Source organism: Bipolaris maydis (genome assembly GCF_028858645.1).
Source record: "Bipolaris maydis strain C4 unplaced genomic scaffold PSV08scaffold_7, whole genome shotgun sequence".
NCBI lineage: Eukaryota > Fungi > Ascomycota > Dothideomycetes > Pleosporales > Pleosporaceae > Bipolaris > Bipolaris maydis.
Window position 1 is genome coordinate 493713 of NW_027093863.1, and position 20451 is coordinate 514163.

General features: G+C 53.9%; 6 protein-coding genes across 6 annotated transcripts; 3 read left to right on the forward strand and 3 right to left on the reverse strand.

Moving 5' to 3' along the window:
• Window positions 1–1515: 1515 nt before the first annotated feature.
• Window positions 1516–4134, forward strand: PSV08DRAFT_371123 (uncharacterized protein; the record flags this gene model as incomplete). The annotated part of the gene is made up of 3 exons (XM_014227292.2): window positions 1516–2766; window positions 3398–3486; window positions 3540–4134. 3 exons carry the CDS (start codon window positions 1516–1518, stop codon window positions 4132–4134), a joined length of 1935 nt encoding a protein of 644 aa, XP_014082767.1.
• A 473-nt stretch (window positions 4135–4607) lies between these two features.
• On the forward strand, window positions 4608–5029 carry PSV08DRAFT_390426 (uncharacterized protein; the record flags this gene model as incomplete). Its single annotated transcript, XM_014227291.1, has 2 exons — window positions 4608–4662; window positions 4728–5029. 2 exons carry the CDS (start codon window positions 4608–4610, stop codon window positions 5027–5029), a joined length of 357 nt encoding a protein of 118 aa, XP_014082766.1.
• A 1453-nt stretch (window positions 5030–6482) lies between these two features.
• PSV08DRAFT_401855 (uncharacterized protein) lies at window positions 6483–8691 on the forward strand (the record flags this gene model as incomplete). The annotated part of the gene is made up of 1 exon (XM_014227290.2): window positions 6483–8691. The coding sequence occupies one exon, from the start codon at window positions 6483–6485 to the stop codon at window positions 8280–8282; it is 1800 nt and encodes a 599-aa protein (XP_014082765.1). The 3' UTR covers window positions 8283–8691.
• A 369-nt stretch (window positions 8692–9060) lies between these two features.
• PSV08DRAFT_351495 (uncharacterized protein) lies at window positions 9061–10702 on the reverse strand (the record flags this gene model as incomplete). Its single annotated transcript, XM_014227289.1, has 5 exons — window positions 9061–9126; window positions 9211–9612; window positions 9681–10258; window positions 10305–10590; window positions 10646–10702. 5 exons carry the CDS (start codon window positions 10700–10702, stop codon window positions 9061–9063), a joined length of 1389 nt encoding a protein of 462 aa, XP_014082764.1.
• Window positions 10703–11507: 805 nt separating this feature from the next.
• On the reverse strand, window positions 11508–13191 carry PSV08DRAFT_223237 (soluble quino protein glucose/sorbosone dehydrogenase; the record flags this gene model as incomplete). The annotated part of the gene is made up of 3 exons (XM_066092177.1): window positions 11508–12009; window positions 12078–12829; window positions 12904–13191. 3 exons carry the CDS (start codon window positions 13189–13191, stop codon window positions 11622–11624), a joined length of 1428 nt encoding a protein of 475 aa, XP_065949095.1. The 3' UTR covers window positions 11508–11621.
• Window positions 13192–15276: 2085 nt separating this feature from the next.
• On the reverse strand, window positions 15277–18907 carry PSV08DRAFT_371126 (uncharacterized protein; the record flags this gene model as incomplete). The annotated part of the gene is made up of 2 exons (XM_014227287.1): window positions 15277–18681; window positions 18890–18907. The coding sequence occupies 2 exons, from the start codon at window positions 18905–18907 to the stop codon at window positions 15277–15279; spliced, it is 3423 nt and encodes a 1140-aa protein (XP_014082762.1).
• Between the last annotated feature and the right edge of the window lie 1544 nt (window positions 18908–20451).

The following is a 20451-nucleotide window of genomic DNA, read 5'->3' on the forward strand; positions in this document are numbered from 1 at the left end:
TTGCTGTCAGAAGATGTAGCTTGTTTTAGACGTAAGAAGAACGGTGGGGATTCCCAGATACCAACCATGGCATGCACACGTTACTTACCTTGAACGAACTAGTGTCATTAGTCAGCGTCGTGTCAAGAAGATCAAACAAACATGGATCCCTGCGCGCGTCTACTATATGCTTATACCTCGAGGCGAGGTGGGAGACGGCTGATTCGCCGGCATCCTAAAACGGAAATCATATAGTAAGACATGGGGGAAAAAAGCATTTTCCCTGCAGTCGCTCATGTCCGAGAAAAGGCAACTTTCTCGACAGACGAGACTCTTCAAGGCGCTCCTACGCGAAGGCTGAGTCTAGACAAACCGCGGCTTGCGCAAGAGCAATTCAGGGAACGCAAGAAAGAATAAACTCTCAAAAGGTCATACTGCAGGCCACTCGCATCGTATGATGGGCTTTGAACATACCCCATCGCCCCGATCGGAGGCTGCGGGAGCTAGCGCTTCCGCCGTTAGACCCTGGGACAACCCCCCCCCCCCCCCCCCGATTCGTTTCATGTCCTGAATGTTATTGCTGTCAGGGAATCCTGCATTCTGGTCCTGTCAACGGGGGAGGGGGGCTCGGGTTTTTATTCTGCAAGGATAAACACTAGGCTAATGAATCATGTTGTCCGTAATATACACAAGCATGTTCATCTAGCGTGCTTGTCGTCCTCAGCTTCACATGCAAGGTGACTATCCTGGCCAGCCCCTATCACGGTGCAGCAGAATCCCAAGATGCTTCTGCAAAGGGCTTTCTTTTTCTTGACTTGCAAAGTATTGGTTGGCCATGCTTCGTTTGTGCTGACGAGAGTATACGAGAGGACGAGTACACAAGCTGACGACGCTAGCGGTCGACCCGACGTTGTGAATGTTTCGCAGTCTCGGGATGTGGATTAAGGTGTAGGATCTGCTAGTACGAATACATTCAAATACCGATCGATGTCCACTTCTCCTTGCATTAGCCCCTCTTGCAGACGGACCGTATTGCGCGTCATACCCAGCGTGTTACTTTGCGTGGCTTCGCCCGTTAGGCACTAAGACTCGAAAAGGGAGAAGCGATGACGGTGGTGGGCCCATAGTCCAGGTGGTTCTAGTTCCCTAGCGACTTCCGTGTAGACCCTTAACCTCAGCACGCGCCGCACCGCCCGAACCCCCGATCCCTCCCAAGTTACGCCAAACTTGCATGTCCATGTACACACCACGGAACAAGGGCCTAGACACCTCCACGAACGGTTTGTGTTTCATACGAGGCTAATTGGTGGCTGCAGCAAATAATTGCCCAACATGCCTTTCTCCAAGGCTAGGGCTTGTTCTTCCCGGCCTCCTTGACACACTAACTCGAGGCTCACTGACGGCCAGAGTATTTAGTCTGGGCAATATCTTTGCACTGAACCATACTCAGTTGCATATTCTCTACCTCGACCGTTAGCCTTTGCCTGCAAATTCATTCTCACATAATTCACTACTCATCCCTACTACACTTTAAACATGCCGGGCTGTGCATGGAAAGAGACCCGCCCAGGGCGCTGGGAGCGTCCCCAAAGTTACCTCGAGAAGATGAACATACTCACCCGCAATGTTCCTAATGCTATTGGCCGCGACAATTGGGCCAAAAACGCCGTTGCCAAACTCAAGTTCCACCCCGATATCAAGGATCCCGCTGCCTATCTCCAAACCGCATGGAAACAGGTCCGCTACAACCATCCCGAGATTGCCGCTTTCCCATACAACGGCAACTATGTTTACCGTGTCGGCGACGCTGAGTCCATCGCCTTGTGGGTGTCGGCCACTTTCTCTGTTGCCGAAGGTAAAACAGTGGATGAACTGTTGGGGCGTATCCCAAGGAACGAACAGATGATGTGCTACTTCCTTCCCGATACATCCGAAGTCATGATCTGGTCGCCACACTACCGCGTCGACGCCCGGGGAGCAATCTTCTGTCTTAATCATCTTGTTGAATCACTCGCCAACATGAACCCAGACTTGGTGTTTGGCGGATGTGCCAAGAACTTGACTCCCAGCATGGAGGACACTCTTCACATCAATCACGAGGTAACACCCGCCATTGAAGCTCAGGCAGAGAGCCGGCTCGCTTCCCTTGAGCCACACAAGCCAGCCCTGGAGCTAAAGCCAAAGCTCAAAGCTCAGAGGCCGGGATACACACAAAGGCACTTTATCAAGCTCTCCAAGAGCGACACAAAACTTGTCATGGATTGCTGTGACAATGCAGCGCTCGCCTTGGATGTGGTACTGCATGCAGCTCTCGTGAACGCCGTGGTAAAACTGGCACCGACTGACGAAGCGCGGAGCTTCATGGCTTCATTCCATTACAATCTCCGTGTCCTGATCCCCGAGGGTGAAGCTCCAGAGAACTCGCCAACAAGCTATACGAGCGTGCTTACAACCGAGGTGGTTGTCTCGCCATGGACCGACTTCGACTCGTATTACGCTCAACTCGCACCAGTCTATGCCACTGGCTACGCACCATACCTGGGCTCATCTCCTTACTTCCACAAGCTTCTTGAACAGAGGTTGACCGATTCGAATCTCGGAAGCAACGGAGAGACGGACGGGCAGTTGCAGCCAAGGTTTGCTTTCTTGGGAACCATTGACGAAAAGCTATCCAACAACATTGGCGACGGCCTTGTCCAGGTAGAGGACTTTTGGCTCGGTGCCGAGACTTTAACCCTACGAATGATGGTCCACACCTGGATATGGCAAGGCCAACTTGTGCTTAGTGTATGTTACAATCAAAATTACTGGGATAAGGAGATTGCCGAGAGCCTGCTCCGGGGAATGCAGGAGACGTTGATAGAAGTTGCGCTTCGGAAAGGCGTCGGTAGAGTTGGCCTGTAGTTGAGTCCTTTCTTTGGCACCAAGGTTTTTTGTTTTTGAAGTAATAATATGATATCCCTATGTAAGCCTCTATTACAATGATATTCAGGAAATAGACTGTCTGGTTGATCTTTGCACTTGCCAATACCTTGACCTGTTGCCAAGCCTCGTATCCAACAAGTACATGGATATATGAGCTCTGCAACACTAGGCAACGTCGTATTTCATTCCAAGTGCTGAATGCATCCAGCATCTCATGAATTTGTATGCGTATGACTCTGGATGGAGTCAATAAGACTCCGCCACAATGCAACAGATGGGTGGGTGGGTGACAACGGTAGAAGTTGGAGGCGGCGTGCATGCGCACGGATGCGGAGGTGTGCCGTCGGCCTCCGATCCAATTTCTGAGTTTCATGCAAAGCCCACTGTAGGGCAACCACGCGAGGCATCACAACGCGCATTGCACTGTGCCAAGGCCAATGCGCCGCTGAAAAGTCGCAATATTAACATCTGATATCTTGCAAATTCTCCCCAGAATACGCACATCTGGTCGCAGTTGGTCGCAATGGATGCCGTACCCATCTCAAAGAAGCTGATAGCCTTTGGCAGCAAGAAGATCTACCTGTATGCCACACATATTGCATACGTACGAGACAATTGAACTAAATGATATTCAGTCCCAAATTCACAGTTGCGCTTGTACGGACACCCAAGCTATCGCCCTACCACGCTCGCTTCCTTGTCCCGCTCGACTTTTCAAAATACGATCTCCGCGACTACCTCTACCATGCGTACAACGTCAAATGCTTCAATATCCGCTCGTACGTAAAGCAAATGCCCGTACGGGATACGCGCGAACAGCCACGGCACTGGTTCCGCCCAGAATCTCAAAAGTACATGACTGTGGAGATGGAGCAGCCTTTTGTGTGGCCCGAGATTCCCGACCTGGAGCCATGGGGACAACGAGAGAAGCAGAGTGAAATTGAAGAGGCATCAAGGACAAATGGAGCTATAGACAACAATGACAAGCGCGAAGCGGCCCGGAAACTGCGGGAGCAGGCAAAGAAGTTACTATACAAGGATGTGGGTCACCATGGTGAAAGATCACAATTATCAGAGGAGGTGGATGCACAGGATCCAGAGGCTCAGATGGAGCGGGAGCGGGAAGAGAGGATGCTGAAGCGCATGTCAAGAATAAAACTGTGGGAGAAGGAGAGGACGGGTAAGGCGGTGGAAAGCGACAACCGCAAGCACTACGCCATCAAGGCATGAGTCGATTGAGCGCTATGTATGTATGCTTGTATTATATGCATCGGGCCGGAGCAGAGGACCATGAATGTTGGAATACAAACTCGGGCCATTACTACTGGACTGTGCGTTGCAATCTGTATTACACAAATGATTCACGACTAGTACATATGCCCGAGGGCACGCTTACTAACTGGGCTTATATGAGTCTCAAATCAGCGATGGATGTCTTCCGAGAGAGAAGTCCTACACGGTACCTCAGCACAGGGTGCAGCTGTTGACATGGTGGTAACATAGTTGCTCCTTCCTCAGAAGTGGCTGATTGATCTCTCTCATTCACTCTCTTTCACACACACACACACACACACACACACACACACACACACAAACCATAAACCTCTTGCCAAGCCGTAGATTTGTTACACCACAATCATCATTGCCATCATCACCACCACCTCGCACAAGACATACTAATGGTGAACCAACAAGAAGTATGCATGAGTAGAGTGGAAGAGTTGCAAGTGCAGCGAGAACTCAAGGAGATTATCCTCGGTACATGGCCTTCAGCAGCCGGGCTCAGCTCCATGTCAGCTCGCAAAAACACTGACAAAAGATAGAGTACATTGGCATTTTATACAATGCAAAACACCCAGACCATCACGGCTTCGCGCTGCTCATTTGTCGGCGCAGAGCTGACAGCCAGGGCCCTGTGGTTGCATCAGCTCGGCGTCACCGTGCCTCACAGCAAGAGTGCATTATTATACGAGCAATTGTCTACACGGAAGCTACACACGAGAAGTGGAGGTTGGTGGCCGAGAGCAGTAAGCCGCACTTTGCCATTACTCCTGCACTACAAGAATTTTCAAAAGAACTGGAGCCGCAGATGGAAAGCTTGGCAGCAATGGTCAGTTCAGTCTAGGGGAGGAGAGAGAGTGTTGCAGACGGAGCTATCACGGTGAAATGATGTGCGGTTTAGCGAAGCGAGCGGATAGCATGGAGCAGACCTGGATTGCCTACGTATGCGCTATGGTGTCATAGAGTGCACGGCAACGGAACAGAGAATGATTGCAATTGTGAGGCTGTCACGGCTGTCTCTTGGCCCGACAGATCAAAGGTGACTGGCTGGCTGCCCTTCCTGCATGGAGCCCAAAGGGTCTGTTCCTGAGTGGTGGATAGGGCCTTAACGGCTACTACGCGTGGGCACTAACCAAGATGCCGTGACTACCGACTGGTTCCTGGGCAAAGAAGCAACGAGATGAACCCACGAGTTGCCACGCAAAACAAGAAAGAAGGGGCGTCTTCGGGCACCACTGAGGGGTTATTTTGTTTCATCAGGCAGCGTCTGGCGGGCATGGTTCATGGGTTGTAGGGTTCTGGGCCATGCCGACATGTCAGGCCACGGGCTGACAGGTGTATCCTCGCATGTTCTCTGAGGTTCACACGCTACCACTGACAGGGGCCAATAGGAAGCGACTCACGTGCTGCTGTGTCCATTGCACCCCTACACCTGATGGCTCCAGGCTTCGTCATCAAGCCAGGCCGGGTGAGTACGAGGCCGAGGCATGCAGCGCCAAAACTTGGAACTGTGGCTAGGGAGCCTTGCGACGTGAAAGAAGAGACAGCACAGCCGCGCGGCACCACAGCAGGGCAGAATGAGTGCAGGCGCTGGTGAGCGAAAGGAGGGGGGTGAGAGCCAGCGCCGGTCAAGGCAGCGGACAGGGCCGGAGGGGGGCTATGGCGGGTACCATGTGCATGTTCGCATTCGCAGTGAGCAAAAGCAGGCAGAGGCATGCGGTCAATGGTCAGTCAGCAGGTGGGTGTGGGCGTGGGCGTGGGCGTGGGCGTGGCTGCAAGCACAAGCGGCAAGCCCAACAGGCAGCCTGCCGTTACGTCATAAGCAGGCCCTGGGCACTAAAGACACTGCCCACCTTCGCACCAGCATCAGACAGACGGAATCTCTACGCCACTCCGCCTGGTCCGCCTTCGATACCAACATCATTGGGCCCCAAGCCCTCCCAACTGTCATCATTGCTCAGCCTTTTAAATACATCTGCCTGCCGCTGCCTGCCACCCTCGACACCTTCCCCTACCCTACCCCACCCACCTTGTCACGTCACTTTCCAGGCACTCTTCATTCTTCGTTGCGACCGCCTGCCCAACAAAGATTTGTCCCAAAGGCAAACTGAGAAAGCTCTGAGCACCACGCTCTTTGGTACGCTGGCTGCGCTGGCCCTCTTGCTCCCACTTGTGCCCCCCGACTAACAAGCCTTGCGCAGCGGACTCCACCCATACCACACTTTGGACCCTTGAGAGAGAGAACAACAGACGCACACACACAGAGCATCCGCCCATCGCGGGTACAGAGCAACATCATGTCCGAGTACAGCTATGCACCACCTCGGCACCGAAACCGGGAGCCCGAGTACGTGACCGAGACGACGTATATTGAGCGCGGCGGCCGTGGAGGCGCAGTGCGTGATCTCGTCTACCGCCCTGCAGCCCGGGAGGACAGCATCGAAGAGATCCCCCGCGACTTCCCTCCTGGCACCGAGTTCAGACAGACCAAGTACCGCGAAGAGTATGCGCCACCTCGTCGCACTCGTTCCATGAATCGCGGCTACGACGACGACTACTATGACCGCCCTCGTCGCCGTGACCGTGGTGGCCGTGACCGTGACTACGATGACTATTCCGAGTATTCTGAGCGACCCAAGCCCTCGCGCCGCAAGTCAATTGTCGACCAAGTAAAGAGCTTCGGCGAGTCGGCAGGCCTAGGAGGAATCATCGGCGCCGTCACTGGCCGCGAACGCTCTCGTTCTCGCTCTCGTGACCGCGACCGTTCCCGCTATCGTCGGGACGACCGTGGATATGACAGCGACAGGCACGGATATTACGATGATCGCCGAAGTCGCTATACCTCCCGTTCACGCAGCCGTAGCCGAGGAGGCACCAAAGAGAAATGGGAACAGGCTGCCAAAGCGGCTCTTGTTGCTGGTGCCGTCGAGGCCTTCCGTAGTCGCAAAGAACCAGGCCCCTGGACTGGTGCCAAAGGCCAACGTATTGCCACTGCCGCTATTGGTGCAGCTGGTATTGACGGTCTCATCGACAGAGATGGAAAGCACGAGAAGAGGCACGTAGCTGAATCCGCCTTGGGCGGTCTTGTTGCTTCACGCCTAGCCAACGGCTCTCGCTCTCACTCTCGTGCTCGTGGCCGCGATGGCTCCAGGTCTCCTTCTCGGTCCCGCTCTCGTGCTAGGTCCAGGTCTAGGTCCATCTTTGGACGCTCTCGTTCCCGTGGACGTTCCCGCTCTCACTCAAGCGACGACGGCAATCGTAATGGTCTCGCCAAGGTTGCTGGCACTGGTGCTGTACTCGCTGCAGGAAAGGCTCTCTACGACCGTGTGCGCTCCAAGTCTCGTTCTCGACGCGAGCGATCTCGCTCTCGCTCTCGCTCTTCCAGCTCCGACAGCTACGTACCATCGCGTAGGGGCAACCGCCGCTCATACAGCCGAGGCCGCGGTATGGACGACCAGTATTCCGAAGCCCCTTCCAGGACTAATTCAGATCGCAGACTAGCCGCTCCCGTTGGGGCTGGCGCAGGTGCTCTAGCAGCACATAACGGAGGAGGAGAACGGAGTCGATGGAATCCTAGTAGTGATTCCGAGTCTTCCACCGATATGGAGGAAAAGCGCAAGAAACTTCGAGGTAAGGAGCTTCTCACTGCGGGTTTGGCTACGGTAGCCACGATCCACGCCGCCCACGGAGTATACTCGTCAATGGTCGCCTCGGAAAACCGTCGCAAGCTCGTCAGCGAAGGAGAAATGTCACCAGAGGAAGCACGCAAACGAAAATCCAAAAACATGCTCCAGGACGCCGCTGCCGTGGGTATTGCTGCGCTTGGTATCAAGTCGGCATACTCGGAATGGAAAGAGATGAACGAGCAGCGTCACAGCGTCAAGGAGCTCGAAGCCCGTCGTCGCAAGAGGAGAAAGATGAGAGAACGACGAGAGAAGGAGGCCCGCCTCAATGCCCTTGGCAACATGAATGGTCCAGGCGCTAATCCGTACGCATATCCTGTAGCTGCCAACCAACCCTACCCTGCTACATCCTATGCCGATTCCAGCCCATACGGTGCCGCTGTGCCGCCGCCACCTATGGGTGCCAGGTACTAGACCTTCTCCCTTCTTGTTCCATTCCCGACCTTTCAACTCTTTTTTTTGCTGTTATTTGTTCATTGCGTTGGGAAGTTGGGGGTTAGAGACAATTATTCGATATCCTTTTTTGCGAGTGGTTTTCTTATTTTTCGGAGCAAGATGCAAAAGAAATGGGAATATTTCGAATGACCTTTTTCTCTTTGCATTTTGTTGCCGGCTCACTTTTCTCTATCTCTCTTTTTACACACTGTCCTTGAACACATATAAACAGACATGCGGAAATAACGAGGTTTTTTTCTTCTTTCGGTATGATTAATGAGGGGAATTGGTTGGATTGGGAATTGCTGGGACGCGGGCATGATTATGAATGACGACTCTATGACGACTATATATGTAGATATCAAATGATGAGACTTTTTTTTAAATCATTTGCTGGAAATTTGTTCACTCTTGACGTGTTCTCTTTGGTTGAAAAACAAAGAAAAGAGGAAAGCTTGGAAAGAGCAGTGGTCTTAGCATATAACGACGCAGTATACCATAGTGACAAAAAGAAAAAGACCAAATGATGTGAACATCTGAGAGAATTGACATGTCTTGATATAATTGTAGCCCGAAACTAGATATTCCTTGTGGCTGCAGGCTTGAAATGAACCACCGAACAATCATGCCACCCATATATGGATTAAAGAGAAGACATGTACAATGCCAGTGAACCTTTGATCTTGCATGAGTGATAGCCCTCCCACGCGACAAAACGCCCCCATGCATTCAAGTGCCAGCCCCTAACTCGACACTTCTACTCCTCCCCATCCATGTCCGGTTCATCCACGGCCCAAAGAATAAACGGCCCACTATAATCCAACTGCACAGCACAACGTCAGTTTCCATCCACCCTGATCCTTTCAAGGGAAACAACAACGACAACAAAAAAGAGAGAGAGACTTACCTGCGTAAGCGCCGACTCAGACGCAAACCACCATCTCCCCAAAATCATCCTCCCACCGGGCATCACAACGCCTTCGTACGCCCAAAGATTGTCCTGATCAGGATCCTCGTAATCATCGCTGAAATGCTTCATGAAGGTTATACGCTGCCAGCCTGGGATACCGCCTTGAGGTGGGAGCGCGTTGAGCCAGCCGAGAGCGCAGTATTCGTCGTCGAGGTCTTGGCCCGAGCCTTTGAAATGGATGTTTTGGGGTTGTTTGGGCGAGTGACGGGCTTGTGTTTTGAGGGGCTGGGCGCTGGTGAAGGGGAGGACGGAGTGTAGGCGGGATTCGAAGAGGGTGGGCCAGGGAAGGGGGCCGCCGTTGGGGAGGTGGGTGGTTTTTGCGAAAGTGAGTTCGAGGGACTATTTACATAGTTGGAGGGTGTTGTTAGTATATGGATTCAGGTTTGTATGGGGATTTTGTAGCTTACTTGAATTTTGCCTTCGTCGACGTTCTTGTCAATGTAGATTTCATGGCCTGGGCCTTGCTTGCGGAGGCGTTGGACTTCGGAGTGGTCGAGGAAGGCGTAAGTACCGTTCCAGTGTCTGCTGAGTGGATAGGCGCCCTGACGAAGAGGTTCTCGCCAGGCCGAGGGTTTCTGAGTTGCATCTAGCTCATCGATTTTGTCGAATAGGGTTTGGGCTTCTTCGTTCATCATGTGGTGACGGAAGAAATTCATGCTGTGGAGAACCCATTCCAAGTTCAACCTTTTGTAGTTGTCCAGAAAGATGGGAGATTCGGTGGCAGACTGATAAACGGCAAATTGTGACTCGTCGAATGCGAATACATTGTGTTCCAGACCTGGAAGATCGAAGATGAACTGAGAGCATATCAGCTTGACAGCTGCGAGTGTCTCATCGACGTGGGCAGGTTCGCCGTGGCGGACTGTGGGGGGTCGTCGGTCGTTGTTTAGCAGGCGGGACTCGAGAATGAATTGAATGAGGTGAGCATGGTTCTTGCAACGGAGACGCCCATGCTCATCCACTTCGGTGGCTCCGTGGAAGGATTCTGGATTCTTCGTTAGATACGCTGACTTGTGCTGGCATATACGTACCAATGATTAGATCTTTCAACATCTTCACAACCCGGGCCTCGGTTTTACCATGGCCACGAAAGAAGCCGTATTTGGTGCCGCATCGCAGCAGCTTGGACCGGCGCTGATACATGCGCCGCAGCTGGTTGTTGGCTGTGCCCTCCAAAAAATCATACTTCTCACGGAACTTTGCACGCCAACAGGACTGAAGGTCGGCATCGACGGCATCATTTGTAGCGCGGCATATCAACCGGTATGTCGCGATGTCCTTGTCGTCGTCAAGGTAGTGGATGATGGCCTTGTTGAGCTATTGGAAAAGTCAGCATACGTATAGCTAACGAGCCAATAGCAAGATCACATGCTTCAATGGGAAGAGAGTTGAATGCAGTGTTACTAAACGGAACCTGAGCCCGCGACATTTCAGCTTTGGAAATGGATGCTACAGGCAGGAGAAGGTTCAGGTATTGATCAATTCAAATGCTTTGAAGGTTGAGCGAGTTCCCACGACTGGCGAAGAAGAAAGCTTCTTATTATGTAGGTTCGATATGAGAGACAGAGGACGCTCGAACTAGCCGTTACCGGGGGTGGGTTCTCACTTCACGACATAGGTGAAGGCAGCAGAGCCGCACTGACAGCGGGCGATAGTGCAAGTGGGGCGTCCAAGCCGAATACCACTGATATGCCAACCTCACTGTGTGATTGAACAAATTGACTGACATTCCAAGTCTGCTTGATCTATCAGAGTTTTGTATGTATAAAGAGAGAAACCAGTAGCTACGGTCGGCATAGGTATGCACCATTGGTCTTCAGTGAATTGGCGTCGAGCTGCGGTGAGCAAGAGTCGCAAACGAACGCACTACTAAACGAACGCGTCTGTTAGCGACGAAAGTGTGAAACAAAAGGTAGTCTCGTATCAATTCCGGAGAAGCAAGACCTGAATGCAGCATTCGAAGCCATAGCTGATGTTTGTGTATGGAATGAGATCTGAAGAACATGTTATGTGTGATGGTGATGGCAACTGCACATGGCTTTCCAGGAAGGTACAATCAATGACGCCCGATGTTGTTGAGCAACCTGTCAAATTGCAAAGAAGGAGCTACATACTCATGCATCTTATATACGACTGCCGCTTTTGGTATGCCACACAGTACATGATTCTGTGGCTCATAGTAGCATTAGTCCGTAGTGCAATCTCACGCTTTCAAATCACACCACCACATTTCGAAGTATCAACGCATGTAATTGAATATATACTTGAGGAATAAACGAGAGAGGTCAAATAACTCATAATCATGCCACCAAACTGCTGCACCCACGAAATAGCCACTGTACCCATCCCTAAACCAAGACACTCATGACAATCGCCACAACAACCCAGTACACGCCACTCCCCAAACTCCACCTATCCATCAGGCCGCCCGAAGCATTCGGTACGGGACTCTGTCCTGAACTTGCTGACGCCGTCGCACTCACATCCGCAACCCCGCTCCCATCCTCCCTCGTAACAACGAAAATCTCTCCCGTAGAATCAGAACTCATATACAACCTACCCTTTGCATCCCACGCAAGTCCAACGGGGCGGAAGCACGAGCGAGGACAGGCGGATAGGTCTGGGTTAGATACTACGTCGATGGCTGCGGTAGTGCTATTTGACGGAGCGACGGGCGAGCCGGCGCCGTTAAAGGGGACAAGGGTGAGTTTGTAGCCGGCGGGGTCTTCGCGATTCCTAAGGGGGTGATGTTAGTAATAGCAGTGGGTCTGTTGGGGGAAGAGAGAGAGGGGGGGTTTACGTACCATGATCCGTGCATGGTCACCCATGCTGCGGTGCCATTCGGATTGAACTTGATATCGAGGGGGGCCATGTGAGCTTGGAAAGCAAGACGGGGGGCAACTCGGTCATTTTGGCAAAATGTATCGTTTACGGTTGCGTTTTGGTCTCCGATGGCGAATTGTTGACCGACTTGACCGTTGAAGTCGGGGATTTCAGAGGTGTTCCAGGCTGTGAAGCAAGAAGGGTATCCGTGATTTGTATCTTGAATGTTGCCTGCTGTTTCATTGAGGGAGCCATGGAAATTCATTTCCTCTCCTGGATTGTTTTCTTTGATGAGCTGTTCGCTTCGCATGATGTTGTCAACGCTGTTTTCTACAGAGTAGATACCGCCTGTTACGGGATCTTCAGCTATACCGACCGAGTTCCTAAGACCCCAGCCGAGAAGCCTACCGGTCGAGGCGTGATCATAGGCTGAAGAGGTTACATTATTCACATTGTAGGCTTTGATGGTAGATACTCCAGTGGTAACGTCCAAGGTCTGAAGATCGATGTTGCCCACGCTACCACGGGAGACGAGCAACATGCCAGGTACCTTCTGGGACATGAGCAGTGTACGCGTAGTATGTCCCTCCTTGTCTCCCATTCCTTGAACAACATCTCTTGAATCAGACGTGGTCTTGCCTTGAGAAGCATCGTAGTCCCAGGCGAAGACATTGCTATGGGAAGACGCGTACAGAGTATTGCCATCTTCAGAGAATGCAATGCCATGATTCAACTGATGTTGTTAGTCAAACCCCGATGGTCGTTGCAACGGCCAACGGCCAAACTTACAGAGTCATTTTCAATAACGTTTTGCACTGGACCCTCAACACGAACACAAGCTCCATCGCCCGTCAGGGATAGTCTGCTAACTCCGTAACCCTGCTCAACTACTAGTAGTCCACCTTGACGATCAAACAGAATGCTGCGAGGGTCTCTCAGACCATTTGCTACAACCTCGACGCGAAATCCCAGGGCGACCGAAGGAGCCGCGTTCTGTGGGGCAATTGGCTTTTCGCAAGCTGTACCTTGCGCTTGGACCGCTCCTAGAATGGAGAATGCGCTCAGGCCGACTGCTACCAATTGCTTCGGCGCCATTATGGGACGAGTCGGATGACGTGAGAATTGCTGGTAGATGGATTAAGCTCAACGATAGGCTCGAACAAGAGAAGCCCTGGGCGTCAGCAAGGATTCGGCGGCTAAGCCAAAAAAAAGTAAGATGGAGATTGGGTTTCTGAATAAGGATCTTTGGCGTATGTTACTAAGTACTCGAAGCAGCTCACCGGTGGCCGTGTTTTAGTCAATGGCTCCTTTTCTGGTGAGTTGGGGTCACGATAATACCTGAGGTGTCGCGTATTTCCCGTCCGCCTCTTGGTCTGGTAGCCGCTTCCAAGACGCGATCCACATTGACTTTTCCAAATCAAAGGATACCGCGCCTTCATCCATCCGATACTAGGCTACGGCCGCATCCTCAAACAACCACACCACACTTGCGCAATCGGCAATATATGGGAGCCATTGGCCCCAATGTAACCCCACTCTGTGGTGCGAACCACGTATCGTAACGGCCGGGTAGCCTGTCGTTATAACGAGTAATTATTAACTGGTCCAGGCAAGTACTTTGAAGGAGAACGTCGAGGATGCTCCGCAACTCTATGTAAAGCTACTGTTGGCGAACACGGATTGCGCATTTGCACTTGCGTATGGGACGGACGAGTTAATGGTGGCGGAATATAGTCCCGAGGAGTACTTCCTTGCAAGCAAGACCGTCTTACTTACATGTTGGAAAACCGGAATATGCAGCCCAGAGCGACTGCAGAAGATTAGTGCATGGCAGTGCCGGATTTGCCGCCAACGCCGGCCATGGGACCGAGATGCGGCGTCAGGGCTGTCTTGTCGTTGACTAAATTGTCATTATAGCCCGACTTGGATTATTGTCGAATTGAGAATGAGTGAAACGCCCGAAGCCAATTAAGGCGTGTGCACGGAGGGAGCCTGTCTCGCTTGGTTGTATGCTCATCGGAGCGTGCAGCAAGGCGGCTTCGTCCTCCGCATCCTCACGGTCTTCTCTCCCGCTCAGGCGGGTCCGAGAGCGAGCGGCATGCAAAGACGATCACAGTGGCAGTGATTACTCTCAAAGTATGTATGTAACCGCGCCGCACTGCAGCCGGTACCTGCGTACCTCGCCTCTCGATCTGGCATGTGCGAAGTGAGAATCGGAGTAGTAGCGCGTCGCAATGTGCATCAGTCGGGCCCAAAAACGGCTCGGCAGCTATGGTTGACACTGTCTAGAAATGCTACCTGGACCGCGCACTTTCACACTGTGCCAGCTATGCGGGCTAGTCGCCGTCCCGGATACTTACAGCCCGTCTTGTAGCAGAAAACAAATACCGGGTCCACCACGGTTATTTGTGCATCTAGGCCTTTACGCGGTTGCTAGGGACAACACTCATGGCCTCGGGCCGCGACATTTCTCTGACTCAGGTTGGTTGCAGACATTACATCATAATTACAGGAGTACCGTTTGATAAGCTAGCGTTACAATGCTGTGAATGTATTCGCGTCTCAAGAGACTGGGTCGAGGCCGTCGTGTATCAATGCTATGATTTTTTTGACAAACGCCCAATGGGGTTCAAGATACAAGAGCATCAAGAACATGAGAAAAAGGAAACATACGAAAAAAAAATCCCCTAACCCGCTTTTGTACACGATGCAGACTGGTGAGAAAACGGGCCGTGGACTGCACGGCAGACCTTTTCCACACCCAGAGACTATGATGTGCGCTATGATCCCAAAAGGACACTGCAGGCCCTTGGTGCGCCATGATTCTCGATTAAACAAAAATTGAGCATACTCTGTGGTTGCTCTTGGTAACAAATGCCTCGTCGTGCTCCGCCTGCATCCTGGCTGGGGATATGCTTCAATTATGCAAGTTAACATTGCAAGTAACGTGTCGCTCCAAAGTCCAGTTCTGGGTCTGTACTTGATAGTCGACCGTATCGAAATTAGTATAGGGAAATGTTGATGAAGCCAGTGCGGCTCTATCGTCGCTCGAACGCTCTCATCCAAATGGAAAATAGTCCAGAGGAAACTTTTGTTCCTTCGTTAAAACTTTTTTTTGCCCTGAGAGGTGTGGCCAGCACCAAATGGATCCTGCTCCATAACAGGGTAAGAATCATGAGCTCACATGACCGTCATGAGTTTCATTTGAGCCACCAGATCCGCGTCTGGTTGGAAAATGTCGTCGCGTTGTGGCTGCTCTTGCATCGGGCTTGCGAGCGGACTTGAGTACAAGCCTTCCGCATCCCTAATCGTGTCTTTTACTTTGTGCGTCAGTGAACTAACGTATGGCACAATTCGTCGTAGAGTCGCAGTGTCAAACGGAACCTTCTTCGAAGAAGGTGTGGGCGGTGTATCCAATATTGGTTCGTATACGCTCCTCCTCTTTTGGAGCGCCTCAATTACGGAACGCGCTTTGGCTTCCGAGTCTTTACGGGGTCGCGTGGTAGTCGGCTTGGCCTCGTGAGTTTCATGGTCGGTGTCAGATATTGATTGGGCTAGTTTTGGGGACGGTTGCGGGGCAAAAATATCGTCGTTTGGTGGAAGAATAGACTTGCGGGAGCGCGGTGATGGTATCCGACTCTTCATGATATCCTGATCTGGGTTTTCTGATTGCCCCCTTCCTCTACCAAGGCTAGGGCTCGTGGGCGGCTCCTCAAAACTATCGTCATCAAAGCCAGGTGTTGAAGGTGGTGAGACGGGAGCGACATCCTGGTGGCCAGCCTCCTGATCGGCAAGGTCTATCATGGCGTCCACCTCCTCCCACGTACTAGCATGCGGACCATCCACTATACCAAGAGCTTGAGCGCGTGTACGGTGCTCTTTGAGCTCTTCGATTAGTAGGCCCCACTCACGAAGCAGACCAATGTTGGCCAGGACGTTGTTCTGTTGCTCTTGTATGCTCTTTGGTACCACCATTGACGTTCCACTGTCTACCCGAGGAGAAGCATCACCTTCTTCAATAGGATCGCCATTGAGCTCAGTAAAGTCAAAGTCATCGTTCCAGTCTTCGGTGACACCTTTGCTGCCAACGCCCCAGGTGCCAAACTTGTTTGTCACGACGGTGTTACGCTTGCCAGTCAAATCGGGAACCACGGGCACACTCTGGCTGCGAGCGTGTAACCCGCTGGGTATGCGGCGGCCAACAGAACGGCTGCCTCTGCGGTCAGCATCTTTCTTGCCGTGCACTGTCCGAGGTCGTGGCGGCGTGCAGTTGCCCGAGTTCTTGTCTGCGAGTTGTTGCTCAGACCAGTCGAAGATGCTGCTGCGGGTGTCTCTGTCACCAAACTCTGTGGTGAGATGATGAGGCGTAGTGGGCTTGGATGTTGGGCCCGATGCGACACGACGCGCGCTCTGGGGGAACGGCGACAGTGTTGCGGTCGGTCGGTGATTGACTGTGGGAGCATCAACCCACAGGTCTTCAGCATCTGTCTCTTCGAGTGACCACCTACTGCTGTCGTCGTCGTCGTTGCCCGGTCTTGAATCCCACTCCAAGGTCCCAAGCGAAAGCGGCTTGGGCATACTCGGGGGCGATGCCGAGACCGTGTTGGGGAAGAGGGGAGCGCTTCGTGTCCGGGCGCAGGTGGGCGAGTCGTGCAGAGGGCACTCGTGGCGCATCCGCACCGGTGTTGTGATGTTTTCTTCTTCCTCAGCGATACTCTGGTGGCCGGCGACGCTACCAACGGCGTGATCCCCAAGAGCACCTGGTGGGAGCAGATCGCGCAGGGCAGTGACCTTGACGTTGGAGGGGGGTGACTCGTCGAAAATCGTCTCTATACGAGGGCCCCGGGCGCCGCCCGATGTACTTCTGGTTGCGCCAGTGCGCAGCGAATCAAAACACGTCTCGCTCTGGACGTCGGTGTTGTCGTCGTCGCCAAACCCCAAGGCGCGAAGTTCATTATCAGACGAGCCGACCAATGTCGAGGCTTGTTCTGAGGGGGCCATGGAGTGACGCGAGACCCGAACGCCCGATTGCGCTAGAGTAGGGGATGGTGGCGCCTGATTGGCGCCCAGTGCGGCTGAGGGACCCTCGAGCTGCTGAGGCATTGACGCCAAGCTAAGGACAGGAACCATGCCAGCACTGGCACGACGAGCCGCGAGCGTGGGCAAGGGCGTTGATGATGCGCCGCCCTCGAGCCCGCTGCCCGCTGGTCCCGCCTCGGTGGTTCCGGCAGACGTCGCAATGGCGCGCCTCGCAGCAGCCAATGCCGGCTCAACCACATGGCGGTGCGACTCTCCATACGACGTGCTATGGGGTCGCGTGTGCATGGTGGTGGGGACAAGAGGTGCCGAGTTGACCCGCTGGCTCGCCCGCCGCAGCATCGTCGTGCCTGATGCCCCGGCTGCCGCCAGCTGCTTCTTGGAGAAGGAAAGAAAGTCCGTGAGAGAGGAGCGCTTGCTTCGCAGTGCATCGTCGGGGTCCTCGATCGACGGCCGGCTGCCGGTATGCGTGCTTTCTTTGGTAGCAAACACGGATATGCTAAACGGCGTCCCTGGCCGGCTCACCGAGAAGACGCTGTCGCCCTCGTCGCTGGTCGAATCGTCGAGTTCGGGCGTGGCTGCTGCCACCGACCTCGCAAGCACGAGTGTAGGCAAGTGCTTTTCGTCTGGAACAACCCTCTTGTAACTGCCTCTTAACGACGTCGACCCTCTCTTCTTGGACACTGTCCGCTCTTTGGTCACCTTTGCCGTGAAATACTGCGCATACTCAAACTGGCAGTCCGTATCCGACGAATGCAGGAACTCCCTATTAGTCGCCAAGTCCTCGGCTGGATTACTATGCAGTTGTGCTTCGTTGTTATTATTGTTGTTGTTATTGCTGTTGCCGTTGTTGTGACTGTGGTTGGCAAACAGCGCTGCGGTGCGCTGGTGACTTGTGGCCGGGCGGCGAAATGAAGGCCGTAGAGTGGCAGTACCTTGGGCCGGTAGTTGGTCGGATCTGCGTATTGATGACGAGCGCTTGACCAGCCTGTTTCGCAACGATGGTGAGGTCGAGCGCCGGCCGAAAACCGAAGCTGCTGAGCCGTCGTGGGGAAAGGCCATTGCGCCATGGGGACACGAGACTGCGGGCGACAGCGGCGCTGGGCTGGGGGTTCTGCTCGAGGAAATGGAAATAGAAGAGAGGCGCTTGAGCCAAGAGCCCCGTCGCGTTGGGGGGTATCGTGAGGTGTCGGCCTCGGAAATAGACAGGTCGCTGGGCGCATAGTTGCTCACACCGCCGGACAATGGCAGGGCGCGCACGTCGTCGCTCGTCATCCTCCTCACCATCCCTCGCTGAGGGAGCGCATTTTGGCTGGGTCGACTCGCAAGCGGTACATGTGAAGAAGGCGCGACAGGCACAGGGCCACCAAAAGACGGCGCAGTGGTGGGCATAGCAGCAGGCATAGAATGGGTGGGCAAAGGGCGTGCTGGCGCAGCCTCTTTGGTGTTGGTGTTGGGGTGGGTGGATGGGGAGGAGTTGCTCGGCGTCTCCCGTCCAAACGAGAGACCAACGGCGGATGCACCAACGACAGTGGCAGTGGCACAGAGCTGTATCACACGAATGCATCAGTCATAGTGGCCAGTACAAATGGCAGCAAAACAGGGCGGGGACGAGGAGAGTGCAGCTGCGCGGTCCCGAGCCGCGGCAGCAGAGGAGTGGTGATATATCAAAACAAAACAAGTGCCATGCAGCAGCGTGTAGCGTCTTCTATACAGCGACCATGGGACAGATGGGTGCAGGCAGGGTGGTATTTACCGATGGAACCGTTTTCATTCTCGCAGAGAACCAGGCCGCCGGGGAAAGCTCACTCGTCGAGGCGCCTGTGACGACCTGTCGAGCATTATGGCATGTCAAGGTGCCTGGTTGATCACGGATCGCGAGCCAGCAGCACGAGTCGGGGGTCGGCAAGCAGGCGGTTTGGGGGGAGGGGGCCACTACGGCGCGAAGAGGCAAAGGAAGGACGGCACAAGCACCACGGCGGGCTGAAAGCAGAGAGGTGGAGCTCGACGAGGAGCGGACGGAAGACTGAAGAAATCCAGTGCTTGTTGCTTGTGCTGCTAGGATCTACATACAGGGCTACCCAGTTTCCATTGGGATTAGCGAGAAGCCGCCGACGAGGGCTGATAGCGGCATGTCGAAACATAGCACGGAGGCCACACAGACGCCATTTGCCTTGCTCTGCACCGTCATAGCTCCAAGCCTGGCCCAGCGAGCACCGACGGCTGCGTGCGACGGCCGCCCCAGAGCCCCAGAGCCGCCGTGCTGCCGTGCTGCCGTGCTGTGAGCGTGCTCTTGGGCGGACGGGGGGCAGTTGGCCATGGAGTCATGAGGAGGCGGCCGTGGTGCCCAGTACCACCACGTTGCGCGCAGAGGCGGTAAACGAGGCCTAGCGCAGCGTAGCATGCAGCATCAATCAGGGACATGAGCAGCCAGGCTCAAGGTACCCCTCGCCGCATCCAGCTACCCAAATATAGTGTACCAGCGAGTATCCCAGACGCCCGTCACCACCGCCGCTGATTGGTAGCCGCCCGCTGAACGGCCTGGAGAGACCCCTGCAGGCCTAGTGGAGCTGTTTGCTGATCGCGGCCTCCCTAACTCTTATAACCGGCTTGTGTAGTGTACGATTGCGATGCTCTAGCTGGCCATGGCAGCGAGACGATAGGGCCTAGCACTAATCCACGCAGCCACGGAAGCCTCTGCATCTGCCTCCATCTCTACCAGGCCACTTTTTGACAACGCGGAGCGGCACCAAGCCCCTCGTCCATGCCAGCCCCGACGCACGCCGACAAGGACGCGGATGTGTCAGTCGGGGGCTGGCAGCATGGCATGGCAGGCGGAGAGAATTGCAGACAGCCGCCTGTTGATTGACGCACCAATTGCGCTTCTGTGCAGGCTGCTCGCATCATTCTCGACTACCCTTGATCATACCCGAAACACAGAGCACGTCAGCCCCAGAGTGGAGAAGTCGGCCGACGAGGGCGGGAACATGGGTTGCAAGCTTGGTGAAGGCGGGACGTCGAGGCCGCCACCACATGTTGTCCCAAGGTGCTGTCCGCATCGGGCAAGCATCTCTGCCTCCGCGGTTTCTGTACACTCGTCTTCAAGTCCAATCACTCGTCCACGTCTGAAGTGTGTGCCGTGGCCAAGGCGGCATGTCGACTGACCCTGACGTGCTAAATACCTGGCAACCGTGGTTGGAACATGGCGTAGTAGAGATCGGACGCTTGCCGGAGGAACGCTCCGGGGACGCTGTGCCCCTCCTTCTTGGGACAATGGCTGTCGTCGACACTGGGAAATGTCGGTTTGGTTGGTGTGGC